The sequence below is a fragment of the Lycorma delicatula genome, chromosome 4 (assembly GCF_047948215.1).
Source record: "Lycorma delicatula isolate Av1 chromosome 4, ASM4794821v1, whole genome shotgun sequence".
NCBI lineage: Eukaryota > Metazoa > Arthropoda > Insecta > Hemiptera > Fulgoridae > Lycorma > Lycorma delicatula.
Genome location: NC_134458.1, coordinates 165,221,705 through 165,241,026, shown reverse-complemented (window position 1 = coordinate 165,241,026; position 19,322 = coordinate 165,221,705). Strand labels below are relative to the sequence as shown.

The following is a 19,322-nucleotide window of genomic DNA, read 5'->3' as shown; positions in this document are numbered from 1 at the left end:
TACAAATAGTTCCTGACAACATTGTTTCTTTTCTACAACTGTGTTATAGTCATAAAAGAAATTTGGCTGCAAAGTAATTTTATCAAGGTTTATTTCATGACAGTATCCCCTTGGCATGAACTGGTTGAAATGTTATGACTACAAAACATGATTGAAACACGTTATATCACTTTTCTCATATGAGTCATTGGTAAATATAGATGAATTTTTTTATCCACGATCTAGTATTCAAATCCGTGTAAAAATAACTGGCTTTACTAGGACTTGAACGCTGGAACTCTCGACTTCCAAATCAGCTGATTTGGGAAGACATGTTCACAACTAGACCAACTGGGTGGGTTAAATTATAAATGCCTGTCTCTCGGAGACCTTGTGTGATGGAGGAAAACCGATATCATATTTGAATTTAGGAGAAAACATACTATCAGAATTACATATTTTTCTTCCTGAGACAAAAAACATTCTTTTTTGTTTACAGTCTTACCCAGGATCATCTTTTGTTACTTATCATCCTGGAAAATCTTTACTTCTCATTGTTAATTTTATTTGAAGAATTTTTTGTTTAGTTTTTCCTTCTATTACCAGTGTTTGTTATAATTTTTTTTCAGGTGAACGTTTAATGTTTTTGCCTTGATTTTTGTAAAAGGTATAATCTAAAGAAATAATTTCTAATCATAACTGATTGAATAGCATAATTTAAAGAAAATCGTCAATTATTCCATTTGTTGTATCATTAAATCAAATAAGTTTCAGTTAATAGTATGAAAAAAAAGTAAAGAAAGAAAATTATAAGCTTGTTCATTAAAAGAAAGAACAAAATTATAAACCTAAAAATACAAAAAGCTAAAAACTTTTTACCTTATTTTACCTTAAGCAGACAATTACGTATTAGCAGCATTTCCTTTTTCTCTGCTAGATCATAAATGGATGATTAATTTACATGTAACAAACAAATAGCTCATAATCCGTGGAATAACACAGGGTGTATAATAACTGTCAAAATAGATTAAAATTTTTTTAACTCTTAAAGTCCCTATTTAGTAAAAAGGCTTGAAAGGATTGAACTTGAAGAAATTAAAGATATAAAACGACCTTTCTTTTTAATACATGAAATATGATGACTATTTTATTTATCACTATGAATGTTTAGTTTTTTATAGCCTTATTTTTATTGCACCTTTGTTTATGTATTGTTTTTAACAAATAATAAAATCATTTATGTGTTAATGAATTAAGCTAAATAAATTGAAAAAGTAGTTTTATGCTATCAGTTACGTGTGAATTAATAACTTATCCTCTTAGAGCAGTAGAAATAAAGAAACATTTTTTGTTAGTTCCTGTTTCCTGCTGCCTTGTTTGAACAAAATAAACTATCCTGTTGTGATAATTTTTATAAAAGTGAGAAAGTTTTTGGTTAGATATCTATCTGTAGGTTGCTTTGTAAAGTAACAACCATGTATAAAACATCATTGTAATGACCACATTACATCGATGTTTTGTACGTGGTTGTCTGTGGTTTGCCGATTAGTAAAGGCTAGGACTGTGTATTCATTAAGTAGCAACTCTCAAGTTGAATGAGTGGTACACTCAAGTGGAACTACATTTTAGATAGTCCGTGTAGTTGAAGAGGCATGTGATATTATTTTCTTATTTTCACTTTTATTTGTTAATCAGTATATTGATCATTATCATATAATTTTATTTAAGTATTCTAATTCTAATATTCTGTTACAGACAAAAATTGAAAGCTATTGCTTCATCGGCTAGTAATACGTGGGGTTTGTTTCTTCTTGTATTATTATTGGGCTATGCCCTTGTAGAAATACCACGTGCTTTGTGGTTATCGAGTTCTCATATTTACACTCTTAATCTTGCTTACTTTAAAGCATCTAAATTATCGACTGATAAATGTGAAGCCGAAGAAACTCTTGATGATATTTTGGATGTAAGTAAAAATAAAGCTAAGAAAATAAATGTATTTTATTTTTATTTATTCAAAAATTGTCAGACTGCTTTGAATTATTTATTTCACAAATACTCTTGAGTCTTTTAGTTCAGAATGGTACTTTGTTGTTTAAATATTTAAAAAAACTAAAGAAATAACATTACATTTATTTATTTATTTTATGAAATGACTTTTGATTGGATTCGTGCTATTCCATAGTATTTACTATTCCATAGTAATTGTTGGATTTTGTGCATTCTTTCGTACATTATTTGATTTGACAGAAATGTTTGTCCTTTCCTTACTGTTACTGTATGGTAATAAACAAATCTTATAGCATTTCCATTAAAGGAAAATTATCAAGTATCTTTTTAATGTTAATCTTTGGGACTTTTTCATTACTCATGGTTTTGACCATTAAGATTTTATCCTTAACTTGTTTGCTATAATTTTTTTGTTATCTTTGTAGGTGGCATGCTGCTGTACCCAAAATGTGCTTGTATATTACACGTAACTAATACTACTGTAGGTAGTATTGAATTAGGGCATATTACCCAATAACTATTAATTGGACTTAATTCAGACTATTTTATTTATCATTTTGAATGTTTAATTTTTTTTTATAGCCCTTTTTTATTGTTATTAACAAATAATAAAGTAATTTTTGATTTGATAAAATGAGGTAAATCAATTGAAAAAGTAGTTTTATACTATCTGTTACATGTGAATTAATAACTTATATTCTTAGAGCAGTAGAAATAGAGAGAGATTGTTTGTTTTGGTTTATTTAGTTTTATTTGTTTTGCTTCTTTTAATGTTTTACTGTTTTGATTGCTATGATATAATATATTTATAATTCTCACACAGTCATGCTTACCCTCACTGTAGACCCATAAAAATGTTGCTACATATACTGTAGCAAGGATATGCTATATGGTATAGCAATCTACTATATCATAGCATCTTGGCAACAAAATTATCCTACCATATATATGTCTTAGCAGCACTCACATGTTAATCCACATCTGTTTATTTTTCACAGAGCTGCTTTCTGAGATGTTCCAAGTGTAACATAACCAGATTACAGTAATATGCAATTTACCATGCTTATTTATTCATTTCACCATTCAAGACTGACAACACAATTTTTTCCCAAGCTTTGATCAGGATTTGAACCCAGAATATTATAGATGAAAGCAAAGGCACAACCACACTCACTGTGGGGGAGTTAACTTCCTTTACATCATTTAGCTAGATGTCTTTTTATATATTAATTATGATACCTGTTATATGCTGCAACACATGTTTATTTTTTTTGTTGATTTATTCTCATTAATATATCAGTTTATATGTGTTGGAGAATGTAGTATGAACATCTTGTAGTCAATGAAAATGCCAAGCTTGACCTGAATTTGAAACTTCTTGATAGTAGTATTGACTTCGTTTTAAAAAAATAACTTATTTTGCTGAATATTTAAAAAGTTAACATCAAAATAAATTTAAACAAATAATGTGCCAGTGAGTGCAAACAAACAGCTGAATCAAAATAAGCTTGAACAGTAAAACACACCTCCATAAAAAGAATGTGAAACTAGAAAGAAATTTATGAGCAAGATTAAACAAAGAGAGCTACTTTGTGAAATTTAGCACTGCTCCCTTAATACTTGATTAATAGAAGTTAATTACTATTTTTTTATTAAAATCCATTAAATAGCATCAGCAGTATATTTATTCTATTTAAAATTGGGAACATTAGAAATTAGAATATTGATTAGAAGTTTTTTTTCTTCTATTTTTATGTAGTGATCAATTTCATAACTCGGTTATATGTAAGGTGGATTTGATTATTTTTGTCCATGTTTGTTTTATTATCTTATTGTAATTTTTAGTTTTGTTATAAAACTAGAATAAAATAATATATATGACGTGTTCATATTTCCTTGATTTCATACATTGATTATTGGTGTTGTAATACTGCATTGATTGATACTGTGTAACCTAAAATTGTAGTCAGAGGTTCTTTTTGTTATTAACAAGTTGAAGGGCCTGTAGACTATGGCTTTCAATCTAAGCTTTTTAAATGAAAATAAGGTTTTAATTTATATGTGATAGAAAAAAGACAGAAGTGATGAAAATGTCATTGTTACAGTTATTTTCTAAAAAAAAAAAAAATTATATATGTATATAATCTCATCTTGTTGCTTCTAACTTGGTATTTTTGACATAAAATATTACCTTTGATGATCATAAATAATTTTTAAAATGAAAATTAAGTGTTAAAATTATCTTAATAGTAACATGATTTTTTTATATATAAGTAATATGATCTTTGAAGTGACAAACATTTTTTAAAAGAGAAATTGAAATAAACTCATTTAATATGCAAGCAAACTGTTTAATGCCAAAATTACTTACATTTCTCAATAAGAGAAAAATAATCTTAAGATATTTTTGGGAGCAGAAATAATCCATGGGTAAATGCAGTTTCTGTGCTTATCATGAAATTATGTTTCACTTAGTGTCTCTTGAGTAAGTTATATACAAGTTGTAACACCCTTTTGTAATTGTTAATTTATTTATAGTGTCATAAGTTTTTCAAATTCTTTTTATTTAATTTTGTAGTCCGTACAATCTGTTGCATGCTGTATCCGGCCTGGTGATGCACTTTATGGTCATCTTGAGACAATAATGCATAAAATTCCACTTGATTTAAGACAAGGTATGAAGCGTCGTCAAAGAACTAATGAAGATATGATGGATCCTCCCACATTAAAAGTGTTAGTTCGTCTTCATAAACAGGTATATATTTTATTAGATATTTGTTATATAAAAAGATGACCTGCCAAATTACCAGTTAGACAATTTGTTTGGAATTGGATGATAAATAAAGTGCCATGTTTTTTCACATTTAGTTATCATTCTGTAAGACTTTGGGATGTTTGACCAGAAAGGACATTTAATTTAAGAATTCTAGTTTAATGAGCATTTAAGTAAGGCTTTCCACCTAGGGTAAATTGAAATGGGAAAGGTTTATACCCACAGTTGCCACGGATGGAAAATATAAAAAACGATCTTCAGAATAAGATTATATTTTATGAGATACAGGAGGCCTGACTTTACTAGTAGGGTCCAGGATTGTTTTTCGAAATCATGGCTGTATCCAGCTCAAAACAGAAGGGGAGCTTTCTGAATTTATCTTCTTTCATGGTGGAAGGGGTAGTGTATGAGGGGCTGCTATGCAGTTATATACAATAACAAAAGGAAGAATAAAATAATTATTTAAAAAAAAAAATCTTGAAACAATAGTTTGTGAGGATTAGATGCAAACTGTCTAACTACAGGTTCAACTAATTACCCCTTGTTAATGAAAACCCATTGCCAGTGAATGCTCAACATGCTAACCCATTTAACCTATTTTCACAAATGGTGCTTCTTAGCTAAGTTTTTATTTGACGAAGGGAGTTAAATGAAGGCTCATTAGTACTTGTTGTGCAGGATTTGTAAGCAATATCAGCAAAGCCTTTCTAATAGTCTGGAAAAACTATTCGCTTTTTTTTAAATCTCAAATATATCTGATGCTTCGTGTACCTAATTCCAAATTTTGAACCACAATTCCGTTTCTCCTTCAATGCCTTCTAAATGGTAGAAAGTTGCACGAAATGAAGTACTTTCCTTACTCCATTTCTCCAATGAAACACTTCTCATGTTACTCGGGTGGAAATTTATCATTAAAAATTCAGGCAATTTATCTGCAAAAAAATCTGACTTCTAAAGATTATATGATGAATTCAGGTAAGGATTACTTCTTAACCTTCTCCAAAATTTGGTTGATTTTTGGCTGGATGATTGCTTCTTTGCTTCTGTCATAATGTGTGTATTGTCATCACCAATGGTGATAACAATACACACATTATTAAGTTCTTCAAGCTCTTCTACAAAGCCTAAAAATTCTTCAATTTTGTTGGCCTTATCATGCAAGAAATGTAATCCAATAGATAGCTGTTGAAATATTTTTGGTTTCATCAGCCAAAATGCTGTAAATGCATGCTTTTTTAACCCTTGTGATGATGTGTTCCCTGATTTTGTAGCGCCACATAGATAAATTATTTCATTTTGGATGGATAGGTGATTGGTGTGATCCATTTTTTTGTCCATGCTGAAATTGGTTTTTTAGTTATGAATCACCTGCTTTGATACGTAAATTGCATAAGTCAGTAACTACGCCTTCATCCAGGTTTTCGCCTCTGAGAGGTAAATCATATGTGCTGGAAAAAATGATGCAGAAAACAATTGAGCACTTTTTTATTTTTTTCTGTCAATTTTCTTGAAGACTGGTGAAGTTGGATGTCCACTCCATGAACAAATGAACAAAGTTGAATGAAGTTGGAACGCCCTCCATGAACGATTTTGCAGATACCATTGCCGTCTGATGTCTCTGAGATTACATGTGCTTTGCAATAAAAATGCATGTTCTTGTATTTAATGAAAGGCCTGATGGAAAAAGAACCCCAGCCACTTCTCATCATTCTATCTGATGGTGGAAACAGCACAATATTTACAGAAAGCACCTTTGTGTTGCCTTGCAAGGCCACACAAAGGTGCTTTCAATCTCAATTGAATCAATCCCACTTCCTGGAGGTGATTCAAGCGCAATTTAAGGATTCAAGGAGGTGATTTAATTTCAATTGAATCATCAGTGGCTGGATATGTATCCAACCACTGCTGATTCAATTTCCTTTTGAGGTGTTTGGTATCTGACTTTACTAGGACTTGAATGCTGGAACTCTCGACTTCCAAATCAGCTGATTTGGGAAGATGCATTCACCACTAGACCAGGCCAGTGGATTTGTTTGGCATCTGCCACACAATTGTAGTTTTTTGAAGGTTGAACCTAGACATTTTCCAAGAAACTTTTTTCTTATCAACTGGCGTTTTGCTTGCCAGGCCAGTGAATTTTCCAGTATCAACTTCATGACAATTGTCGTCTTCAATTTTACTTTCACTGTGTTGCACATTGCTTTGAACAATAGAAGAAGGCCCCCGCAGTTGCAGTGTTTTCCATAGGGTGGTTGTACTTCCTTGTCCTTATCCTTATTGTTGCTGGTGGTATTTTTATTTTTGTTTTAAATTCACTGCAAAAAAAAAAATTAATTTGATCAAACATTGATGTGGAAACAGATGTAGCATCTCGCTGAATTGGTTTATCGAGGAAGGTTCTAATTGATATTTTTGTCAAATTGTGTTTTGTAGGGTATATGAACATACTAGTTGAGCTTAGTTCAAATATATGAATCTTATCATTGTAACATTAAAAACTTGTGGAATAATGGTGAACAGAAGGTTTATCAGACATACAAATGTTTTTTAAAAACCATTTTTTTTTTTTTGACTCAGGAACCCCCAAACGAATATTTCCAAAAATCCATATCAAAATTATAAATTTGTCACAAGGTAGTTTAATGTATCCCTTTCTTTATTGAAAAATTCAAGATAAAGTAGAAATGAGTCGATTTTTAGTAATACAAAAACCAAGAATTTGCCAAAAGCAATATTGGTAATTAGGCCATTTTTTAAAATTATTATTAATTGTTCATCAAAGTATTGATTATTTAGAAGAACTTAACAAAAATTATAAACTTAAATATGAAACTCTGTTTTATGTTGAAAGTTCCTGAAGAATCTTTAGTAGCGTAACACTTGCAAGCATAGAAGATACCAAAAAATGAAGAAAAACATACTAAGTTACATGCTTTTAAAGCAAGAGCCGTACTTAGGTAAATTTACAGTATATACGAGGTTTGTCTAAAAGGTTTTGAGCCTAACACAGAAAGATGTATTTTTTCTGTCGAATATAGTTTTATTTTTCAACAAAGTCTCCTTTCAAGTAGATACACTTTTTTCAGCGATGCTCTAACCTCTTTAACCTTTCCGGATAGTAGCTGGCATCTTTCTCCGCAAAATAGGCATTTATGTATGCGATAACCTACTTGACTGATGAAAATCTCCTTCCTCCAAGTGAAACTTTAAGGTTAGGAAAGAAGAAAAAGTCGCTTGGGGTCAGATCTGGTGAATTTGGTGAGTGGTCAACCAATTCAAAGTGCAATTTGTGAATTTTAGCCATGGCGACCATCAAAGTGTGAGCAGGTGCGTTGTCCTGATGGAAAAGCACTTTCTTCTTCTTCAGATGTGGTTGTTTTTTTGTAATTTCTGCCTTCAGCTTGTAAAATAATCATGTGTAATACTGTTCTGTTATTTTTTCCTTTTTGAAGATAATCGATAAACTAAGTTCTGTTACTATCCCAAAAAACAGTTGCCATCACCTTCCCGGCCGATGGAACCATTTTTGCCTTTTTCGGAGCAGGTTCATCTGTTACAGTTCACTGTTTTGACTGTTGTTTCATCTCAGGAGTGTAGTGGTGGATCTATGCACTTCATCTACTGTTATGAACAGTATGTTAGCGCAAAAAATCTTGCTTAAACTGCTCCAGCATGGCCTTGGAAATGTTCATTTGAATGCATTTTTGGTCCAAATTGTGGGTCTCTTATGCATATCCAATTCCTCAGTTAATATGTGACAAACACGTTCTTTCGATATGCCTATAGCTTCTGCCATCTCCCTAACCTTAATTTGTTGGTCGTCCAGTACCATGTGGTGAACGTTTTTGATGATATCCGTGGTGGTTGCAGGTTTTGGCCGACCTGAACGCTCATCATCATCCAAGCTGGTACAACCATGTTTAAATTCAGCTGCCCTTCTTTTCATTGTGGCACATGATGGGACAGAGTCTCTGTAAACAGTGTCCAACTCAGTTTTAATTTGCGTAGGTGTATTACCTTTCAAATACAAGTAGTTAATCACAGCATGATGTTTGATTTTTTCCATTTTCACAAAAACAGTCACAATGACTTACTCATATGATTACCTAACAACAACTCAGTGTCAAAAATGGCTGAAATTTTAGTGAGAACCTTTCAACGCATGCACGAATACATTCCCTAACTTTTGTTGATGAGTGCTGCCATCTTCATGTCGAGGCTCAAAATGTTTCAGACAACCCTTGTATATTACAAGTTAAATAAAAGCATGTAATAAACCTCACAGTAAGCTACTTACCAAGAAATTTTCTAACATCCATTTGTTATAATAAAGTGGATGGCATGAAAAAACAAACTTTACAATCATAAAAAATTTCTTGCTCTACTTACACTCTAGTGTGAAAGAAACAACTGCACTGACTAACCAAAAGTGCATGCGCTCTGGAAATAACTTTTGAAATATTCCTGTCATGTTAAGAAATGAGACAAGAGTAACAAGACTATTCTAGAAAATTCTTGTTACCACAAATAAGATGGCAATGATGTGTAACAGTATTTCTTAAATGTTCTCGCAGATGGTGTGAGAAGATTTTTTTCCATTACCATTTTGTAATTAGTTTCTTTGAAAATGTTGTTTAATTTTAGATTGTTCAAAAAATTTGTTATTTTTATTTTATTCTTTTTTAATTTTTTCCATCTTGGAAGGGGGGCAGCTGCCCCCTTGTCCTCCTCTGGATACGCCCATGTTCAAAGAATTTGTTCCTTTTAGACAAATGGTGAATCGTCATGTCTATCTATATGTTTATAAATTAAGAGTTAGTGACAAAAGTGTCTGGCAACATGGGTGGAGTGTTGATTGGTTCTGGACCACAGCAGCAGCACTGCCTGTATCCCCTGCCAATTTTTCTCCAAAAACAAGATGACACCCTTCCTCACCCTTCCTATTCACCCGTTCTTGCTCTGCATGACTTTTTCTTGTTCTGCATATGAAAAATGATTGCAAAGGAAAGCATATTTGTACTATGGAGTAAGTCAAAGATAAATTGCTGCAATCCTTGGGCAATGTTCCTCTTTAGGAATTCAAAAAACATTTCCAGCAGTGGGAAATCCATTGAGACAACTGCATTCAGTCACATGGTGAGTACTTTAAAAATAGAAGTTCAGTAAGGAAAAAATTAGTATTTTAACAGTTTCGGTTACTAAGGTAACTGAAACCAGTTAAGTTAACTTAGTGTGTATTCTAGATACACTGGGGTAGTAGTAGGGGTTACTTACCTCAATTGGCAGGTAGTCATGTGTTGTCACCATGCACTGAAGATGAGAACATACCCTGCATGATGGTTCTACTATTTTACTAAGAGTGTGACAGCTGTTTAGCTCTTTTAATGGCTTGTAGCATGTATTATTTTACAGTTTATATTATAATTACTTTTTAGAGGCCTATATATTTTTTTTTAATTCATTAAATGTTTAAAAAAATAATTTGGAATGCTTCATTCTAGGACAAGGAGTTCATTCCTCATTTATGTTAAGGAGTTGCTTCAAGAAGCTAGACAAAGTGTGCAATTTATTAAAGCTTTCATGTCATTTTGAAACGAAAATCCAAAAATTTCACTATGAGAATTTTATCTTAAAATTGCCAATGTATTTGGTATTTCTGTTCTTACATTATAAAAGGTGTTGACAGAGCATAATAAATTAAGAGAGAATGAAATATTTAGCACTTTCGATAAAACATGCATTAAATAAATAAAAAAAGTTAATATCAGTAGTTTTCAGCAAAATGTTATAAGAAATATAATTTATAATTTACATTTGAATTGTTAGAAAGTGCCTTGTATCAGATCATTACTGTTGATATTAAAAATAAAAATTCAGATCTTGGCTTTGATTTCAGTAGAGAAATGATAAGAAAAAAATGGGGTTTAGATGGAAACAGACTGAGGATAATCAAAAAATTTTGCTGTAGAAAAGTGATATTCAAGAAAATTAGCTACCTAAAAAACTTGAAGATTTTAGGCAGCATCCTAATCCTCTATTAATATTCAGATTGGGTCAGCGAATGGGAGATTGTCAAAATAATATGAACTCTCAAAATTACAAAAACTAGATTAAAACATTATTAATTTTCCCCCCACCCATCTACACACAACCATGGTCTATGTTAGTGACTGATAATGCTTCTTATAATATGAAAGGAAGCAAAACATAATTTACTTATGTAAAAATGGCTCTAAGTAAAGTTTTCCATACTTTGAGAGTATGAGTAAAGCTAACTTCATGAATTAATTAAATTGCATAAATCAACATTTGAAACATACTATTTTGGTAAAATCTTAAAGCAATATAGTCTTTAGTATAGCCAAGCTACTCTTAACTATCTCTAATTCAGTCCCATCAAGCTAATCTGGGCAAGAGTAAAAAATGAAGTTGCAGCAAGGAATATTACAAATAAAATATAATAAATTAGTAGAACAACTTCTGAAAATTTAATTTCTGAGTTGACTTCTGAAGATTAGAAGAAGTATTGTGATCACTTTTATGTGAAAGGTAATACGTTGATGCAGACTGTCTAATTGGTGGACAAACTAATGAATTAATTATAAGGTGTGATGGAAGTGAGGACAAGTTAGATTCTTCTGTGGCAGAAGTTCTATTAATGTGATAGTCCTGATGAAATTGGTGGAGCAGCCTGATTTTTTAATTAGTAAGATATTTATTAGAATAGCAACTTGCAAATTGGTTATATATATTTTATACTGAGTTGTTGGAATTAAAAAATAAAATAAGAGTGAAAGGTAACCATAGTAATTAGTGTTTGCTAAAAATGTATTATATTTCTTATTATGTTTCATTATTATTTTTCTATTTGCTGTCATACACCTCGTCCATTTGCCCAAATATCTGGCAAGTACAACATGTATGCACAGGAATCATATTAAGTTAACTTTGTAAACCTCTACCTCATCTTATTAAATCAGAATTGTTTAAAACTTGTGGTATCAAATAAAAGTGGTTTGAAAGTAAACTTAAAATATATTTGTGTTTTAGGGATTCATTTCAATATTATTAATGTAAAAGTAGTTATAAGAATTATAACTATGTATATTAATTAATAAAAATAATTATAGAAATTAAATATATATTATATATATTATATATATATATATATATTGATTTGAAGAAGTAATTTTAAGGAAATCTAAATTAAATTTCTGATAATTCTCTAAAGAAGTATTTTGAAAAAAGTGATCTTTTTTCTAAATACTTCTATATTTCATATTGAATTATCGAATATAATAGTATTATTTTACAAAATGTTTAATAAAGTTTGATGGTATCAGGTTCTGTGTATATCTTATGAGTAATTGTTGGCAAATGCCAGTTTGAAAAAAAAGCATTATTTTGAAGTGTTTAAAAGTATTCATGAAACATTGATACAAATTCTGAGCTAGAAAGAAAATTGTAGTTTTCTTTTTCTTTCATAATAAAAGTTTTTATTAGTTATTAATTAATAAAGATTAACTGGAATAAGATTTTGTTAATTTTGAACGTCCTTGGTTTGGGTTCGTGGTAATAAATGAAATATATGTAATTTTGTTGGATGTATGAAATAATACAAAGTATTGGAAGGCAGAAATAAAATATTGATTGGTTAAAAGGAAATTTAATTTTTTTAATCAAATTTATAATTAAAATAATGGTAGGTATGAAAAATCTAAGGTAAGTTTTTAAAAAAAATACAAAATATGTGAAATAGCATGTTAATTTTGATTCAGTCCAAACTATGGAGTGAAACTTTTTTGTCAAGTTTTTATTTTTACGCAATTTAAATTAATAAAATGTTTAATGTATTCCTTTTATTTTTTAGTTAATAAAAGCTTTGCAAACATATAGAAGATGCGAGACACAATGGGAACTTTTAGTTGAACGTGTAATATTTCTTGAAGATGTTACTAGAAATCAAATGAGTAGAGATCACAGATTTAAACCTACATTTCCACCAGCTCGTCCTGCTTGGGTTAATGCTATTTATACACCAGCTGTTGGTAAGTAAATTTTAAACATATGTACATTCAACATTTTGGAATTGTCTCTAATTTGTGTGAAATTAGTATTTTTTTTATTGATTTATATGCGAACCAAGTCATGCAATCCAGAATTTGAAAGTATACCCATCAGCCCAGGGATATATAAAGAAATTAATATTAGCCTATCCGTAAAACTGAATTTTTTTCTTAACATGTGGATATTTCTATTTAAAGTAACCCGTACTTATTTTATGAAGCGTTTATTGTGTAGAAATATAAAATGAGTTTTTTTTATTTTTGAATAATATCTGTGAACAATGTATATAAGTAACTAGGTAAGTTAAACTTACCATATTAATTTCCATAATAAATTTTCACAATATCCCACATCTTCAGTTGGTACTGTATTCTATAACTGTATTAAAATATATTTTTTTAATAAATTGTCATTTTATTTTAAATTGTTTTCTGTTATGAAATTTTGAATTGTATTATGAACATATATATAAATTTTGCTGTCCAGTACTGGAATGATTTAATCTTTAAAATTAATTTATTGAATTATCTTAATTGAATTCAGTCCTTCCAAAGTTAAATTGAATCCAAATAACTAATTTAAATTAAATATAATTTAATCTTAATCATGATTAAAATGCTTCTGTTAAGGTTCTTGGTAAATTCAATTTTAATTTTTTAATTGAATTCAATAAATGATTTAGTATTTTTTCCTTTTCTATTGTCATTGTTGCCAACTATTATAATGTATTTTTATTAAATCATCACTTTGAATGTGATCTGATGGTTCATCATTTTATGTAATTTTTATATTTATAAATGTAATATTTCTTAAATATATATATATTTTTTATCATTATTATATACTTATTAAATCTCTAAATTATTTTTGCAATCAATAATACTATTTTTACATTCTAACAAATGGTCAGCTACATTAGATATACTTCTTTTTTGTTTTTGTATGCTGTGTAATGTTCTGTAAATCTTTTTTAAATGTTCTATTGGTTTTATCAAATATAAATATTATTACATTCATTGCACAACAACAGAGAGGATTTAAGAGGAATGTACAAAATTAAATGCAAAGATTTTAATAATATTTATATTGATAAAACCAATAGATCCTTTAAAAGAAGATTTACAGAACATTACACAACATACAAAATAAAGTACTTGTGATACCAAAAGTAACATTAACATTTTTAATTACTGAATCAGTTGCTTTTAGAATTTTGTTCCCATTAAATTTAATTTAATCATGATTATAATGTTTCTGTTAATGTTCTCAGCTTAAATGGATGTAAAACAGAGAAATACATTTTTTCAGTTTTTATTGAAGAATTTTGTTTTTTAGTCAGTTTTGTTATGTTTTATTTATTTGTGTTTCAGAATGGTACTGGCATTGTGTTATAAAAGGTTATCTTTTACGCACTGTAGCAGTTATATCAGCCATATTATCTGCTGCGGTTGTGTTGTCTGAGGTTACTTTCTTCAATAAACGTCCAGTTCTGTCGATATTTGCAAATTTTCTAAATGTGGCCAAAGCAAATTATGACTATTTTTCCATTGAGGTCAGTATTTCTGAAATAATTGAATTATTATTATTTTATTTAATTGCATAAATTATTATATGTATACACGCAGCTTTAACCTTCAAGCACTTGTGCCTTGGAGAGTTACACAAGCACTCATGTGGCAGCAATTTGGCCATCCACCTATTCCTGCTTATATTTCATGTTTTACACATTTTTTTCACCATGAATAATGGAAGTTAAATAAATATCTATATTTACACATATTTTAAATAAAAGTCTTTAATATAAATAAATAAATGACATTTGTTTTCATGTGTAGTAGATGAATAATTCTAAATAATGATGGCAACATATGAAAGACAAATAACTTCACATAAATGAGATAGAAAATGTAAATTCAGTAAAATATAATAAAAAATAAAACAATGGCAATTAATATTTTAAAAAAAAACAAAATTTGAGAAATTTCTTGCACTAAACTAAGCCATATCTATATCACTACCGCGCGTTTCTATTTGACAGTGTTTTCACTGATGCCATGTCATAGCCTAGTGAGGAGAGCTCCTCTCCCACTTCTTCGCAGGTGGCTCCAAAGGGGATACCCCGGACCACAACTTTAAGCTCCCTTAGGGAGCTGGTAAGTATGGAAGGCGCCCTTCAAGTGCACATAGCTCTACACTTCCTGGAAATCGCCATAACTGCTTAATTCCAGCCTTATTGAGAGCCTGGTGCTCTTTGCAGCCAGGTGTCTACGGACTATGGCAGACATGGCTCTTGCCAGTGTGTGCCACTCCCTAGGGCAGTCCAACATTATGGGTGGGATTTTCTCCTGCTTCTCAACCGGAGGTTATGAGGGGGTTTCCCCTGTAACTTCCATGGTGGCGGCTGTTTCCGGACCTCCCCTTGGTTGTGTTTAGCTGCATGAGTTCAATGTCCACGGCTATCAATGCCTCGCATTTGGCCCACCTCTGGGCTCCCAAGGTTAGAAACTCTCTGCCGAAAATTTCCGGCGAGAGAGAACGAGGAGGTGGTGGGCAATTAGTTGAAGACTAAATTAAAAAAAAAATCAGTTTTTTTTTTTTGTCTTCAGTCATTTGACTGGTTTGATGCAGCTCTCCAAGATTCCCTATCTAGTGCTAGTCGTTTCATTTCAGTATATCCTCTACATCCTAGATCCCTAACAATTTGTTTTACATATTCCAAATGTGGCCTGCCTACACAATTTTTTCCTTCTACCTGTCCTTCCAATATTAAAGCGACTATTCCAGGATGCCTTAGTATGTGGCCTATAAGTCTGTCTCTTCTTTTAACTATATTTTTCCAAATGCTTCTTTCTTCATCTATTTGCCGCAATACCTCTTCATTTGTCACTTTATCCACCCATCTGATTTTTAACATTCTCCTATAGCACCACATTTCAAAAGCTTCTAATCTTTTCTTCTCAGATACTCCGATCATCCAAGTTTCACTTCCATATAAAGCGACACTCCAAACATATACTTTCAAAAATCTTTTCCTGACATTTAAATTAATTTTTGATGTAAACAAATTATATTTCTTACTGAAGGCTTGTTTCACTTGTGCTATTCGGCATTTTATATCGCTCCTGCTTCGTCCATCTTTAGTAATTCTATATCGCAAATAACAAAATTCTTCTACCTCCATAATCTTTTCTCCTCCTATTTTCACATTCAGTGGTCCATCTTTGTTATTTCTACTACATTTCATTACTTTTGTTTTGTTCTTGTTTATTTTCATGCGATAGTTCTTGCGTAGGACTTCATCTATGCCGTTCATTGTTTCTTCTAAATCCTTTTTACTCTTGGCTAGAATCACTATATCTTCAGCAAATAGTAGCATCTTTATCTTTTCACCTTGTACTGTTACTCCGAATCTAAATTGTTCTTTAACATCATTAACTGCTAGTTCCATGTAAAGATTAAAAAGTAACGGAGATAGGGAACATCCTTGTCGGACTCCCTTTCTTATTAGGGCTTCTTTCTTATGTTCTTCAATTATTACTGTTGCTGTTTGGTTCCTGTACATGTTAGAAATTGTTCTTCTATCTCTGTATTTGAACCCTAGTTTTTTTAAATGCTGAACATTTTATTCCAGCCTACGTTATCGAATGCCTTTTCTAGGTCTATAAACGCCAAGTATGTTGGTTTGTATTTCTTTAATCTTCCTTCTACTATTAATCTGAGGCCTAAAATTGTTCCCTTGTCCTTATACTTTTCCTGTAACCAAATTGGTCTTCTCCTAACACTTCTTCCACTCTCCTCTCAATTCTTCTGTATAGAATTCTAGTTAAGATTTTTGATGCACAACTAGTTAAACTAATTGTTCTGTATTCTTCACATTTATCTGCCCCTGCATTCTTTGGTATCATGACTATAACACTTTTTTTGAAGTTTGACGGAAATTCCCCTTTTTCATAAATATTACACACCAGTTTGTATAATCTATCAATCGCTTCCTCACCTGCACTGCGCAGTAATTCTACAGGTATTCTGTCTATTCCAGGAGCCTTTCTGCCATTTAAATCTTTAAATGCTCTCTTAAATTCAGATCTCAGTATTGTTTCTCCCATTTCATCCTCCTCAACTTCCTCTTCTTTCTCTATAACACCATTTTCTAATTCATTTCCTTCGTATAACTCTTCAATATATTCCACCCATCTATCGACTTTACCTTTCGTATTATATATTAGTGTACCATCTTTGTTTAACACATTATTAGATTTTAATTTATGTACCCCAAAATTTTCCTAACTTTCCTGTATGCTCTGTCTATTTTACCAATGTTCATTTCTCTTTCCACTTCTGAACACATTTCTTTAATCCACTCTTCTTTCGCCAGTTTGCACTTCCTGTTTATAGCATTTCTTAATTGCCGATAGTTCCTTTTACTTTCTTCATCATTACCATTCTTATATTTTCTACGTTCATCCATTAGTACAATATATCGTCTGGTACCCAACGTTTTCTACCAGTTCTCTTTGTTCCGCCTAAGTTCATTTCTGCTGATTTAAGAATTTCCTTTTTAACATTTTCCCATTCTTCTTCTACATTTTCTACCTTATCTTTTTTACTCAGACCTCTTGCGATGTCCTCCTCAAAAATCTTCTTTACCTCCTCTTCCTCAAGCTTCTCTAAATTCCACCGATTCATCTGACACCTTTTCTTCAGGTTTATAAACCCCAATCTACATTTCATTATCACCAAATTATGGTCGCTATCAATGTCTGCTCCAGGGTAAGTTTTGCAGTCAACGAGTTGATTTCTAAATCTTTGCTTAACCATGATATAATCTATCTGATTCTTTGCAGTATCGCCTGGCTTTTTCCAAGTGTATATTCCTCTATTATGATTTTTAAATTGGGTGTTGGCAATTACTAAATTATACATCGTGCAAAACTCTATAAGTCGGTCCCCTCTTTCATTCCTTTTGCCCAGCCCGTATTCACCCACTGTATTTCCTTCCTTGCCTTTTCCAATGCTTGCATTCCAATCTCCAACTATTATTAAATTTTCATCTCGTTTTACGTGTTTAATTGCTTCATCAACCTCTTCGTATATACACTCTACTATCATCATCATGGGCGCTTGTAGGCATATAGACGTTAACAATCGTCGTCGGTTTAGGTTTTGATTTTATCCTTATTACAATGATTCTATCGCTATGCGTTTTGAAATACTCTACTGTCTTCCCTATCTTCTTGTTCATTATGAAACCTACTCCTGCCTGCCCATTATTTGAAGCTGAGTTAATTATTCTAAAATCACCTGCCCAAAAGTCGCCTTCCTCTTCCCACCGAACCTCACTAATCCCTACTACATCCACATTTATCCTATCCATTTCCCTTTTTAAATTTTCTAGCCTACCAACCTTTTTTAAACTTCTAACATTCCACGCACCGACTCGTAGAATGTTATTTTTAAATTTTCTGGTGACCCCTTCCTTAGTAGTCCCCACCCGGAGATCCGAACGGAGGACTAGTTTACCTCCGGAATATTTTACCAAGGAAGGCCATCATTGCTATATGAAAATGCAGAGAGCCACATTTTCTTTGAAAAAAAGCAGCTGTAGTTTTCCATTGCTTTCAGCTGCGCAGTACTCAGAGACTGAGTGATGTTGATATGGCCGTTTAAGTCATTCTGACTCACGCCCCTAACAACTACTGAAAGAGCTGCTGCCTTCTTTCAGGAATCATTCCTTAGTCTGGCTCTCAACAGATACCTCTCCGATATGGTTGCACCTTCGGTCCAGCTACTCTGTATGCCTGAGCACTCAAGCCCCCTCACCTACGGCAAGGTCTCATGATTCATATAGGAGGTCTTATCAGTAAACAACTAAATAAAATTTAAGTAAAAGTGATTTACATAATACTAATAACTACTTAATCTATAAAATAGTTTGAAAGTATTAGAATTAATTTGTCATAAGCCTAAAAATAAAATCTACGTATTTAACTAATTGTTAGACACTGGTAAAAAAAAAAAGAACTTATTTAAAATAAAATAAAAGTAAACTATGCTAAAACTTATCTGGATTGACCAGAAGGTCAAACAAAAGACATATATTGCTGGCTGGGCAGGGCATCCTGACGGTATGTTGGTGACGACCTGAAAATGATATTCAGGTACACGTGCACGCTCTTACACAACACAGAGCACTAGAAAACCATGTCCTTTCACAACCACTACTAGACAGTGACTTGTGTAAAAACTTGTCTAATGACTTAAATCTGAATTACATTTATAGGTTATAAGTGTCTACATTACTGTCTTTGTTATGGAGAGAAACACAATAGAAAATACAAAATTACAGGTGAATCCATAATCCAAAACTCATAAAACTTTATGGGGATGTCCACTAACTTTCCGCTAACAATTCCTGATACTCCAAACCAAAATAATAAACCAAAAACCCAAACAAAACACAATATGAATGCAGAGCGAAAAATCACGTCTACTC

General features: G+C 31.5%; 1 protein-coding gene across 2 annotated transcripts in view; it reads left to right on the top strand.

Annotated features, from left to right (window-relative positions):
• The window catches only part of LOC142324055 (LMBR1 domain-containing protein 2 homolog), a 52,252-nt gene that overhangs the window by 8,546 nt on the left and 24,384 nt on the right, over nucleotides 1–19,322 (top strand). For both annotated transcript variants that reach the window (XR_012756202.1, XM_075364662.1), the window contains exons 4-7: nucleotides 1,735–1,945; nucleotides 4,568–4,744; nucleotides 12,633–12,810; nucleotides 14,200–14,381. Coding sequence is in view for 1 of the 2 variants with exons in the window: in XM_075364662.1 (XP_075220777.1) it covers nucleotides 1,735–1,945; nucleotides 4,568–4,744; nucleotides 12,633–12,810; nucleotides 14,200–14,381 (748 nt within the window). In the remaining variant the exon portion in view is untranslated. The remainder of the gene's footprint in view (nucleotides 1–1,734; nucleotides 1,946–4,567; nucleotides 4,745–12,632; nucleotides 12,811–14,199; nucleotides 14,382–19,322) is intronic.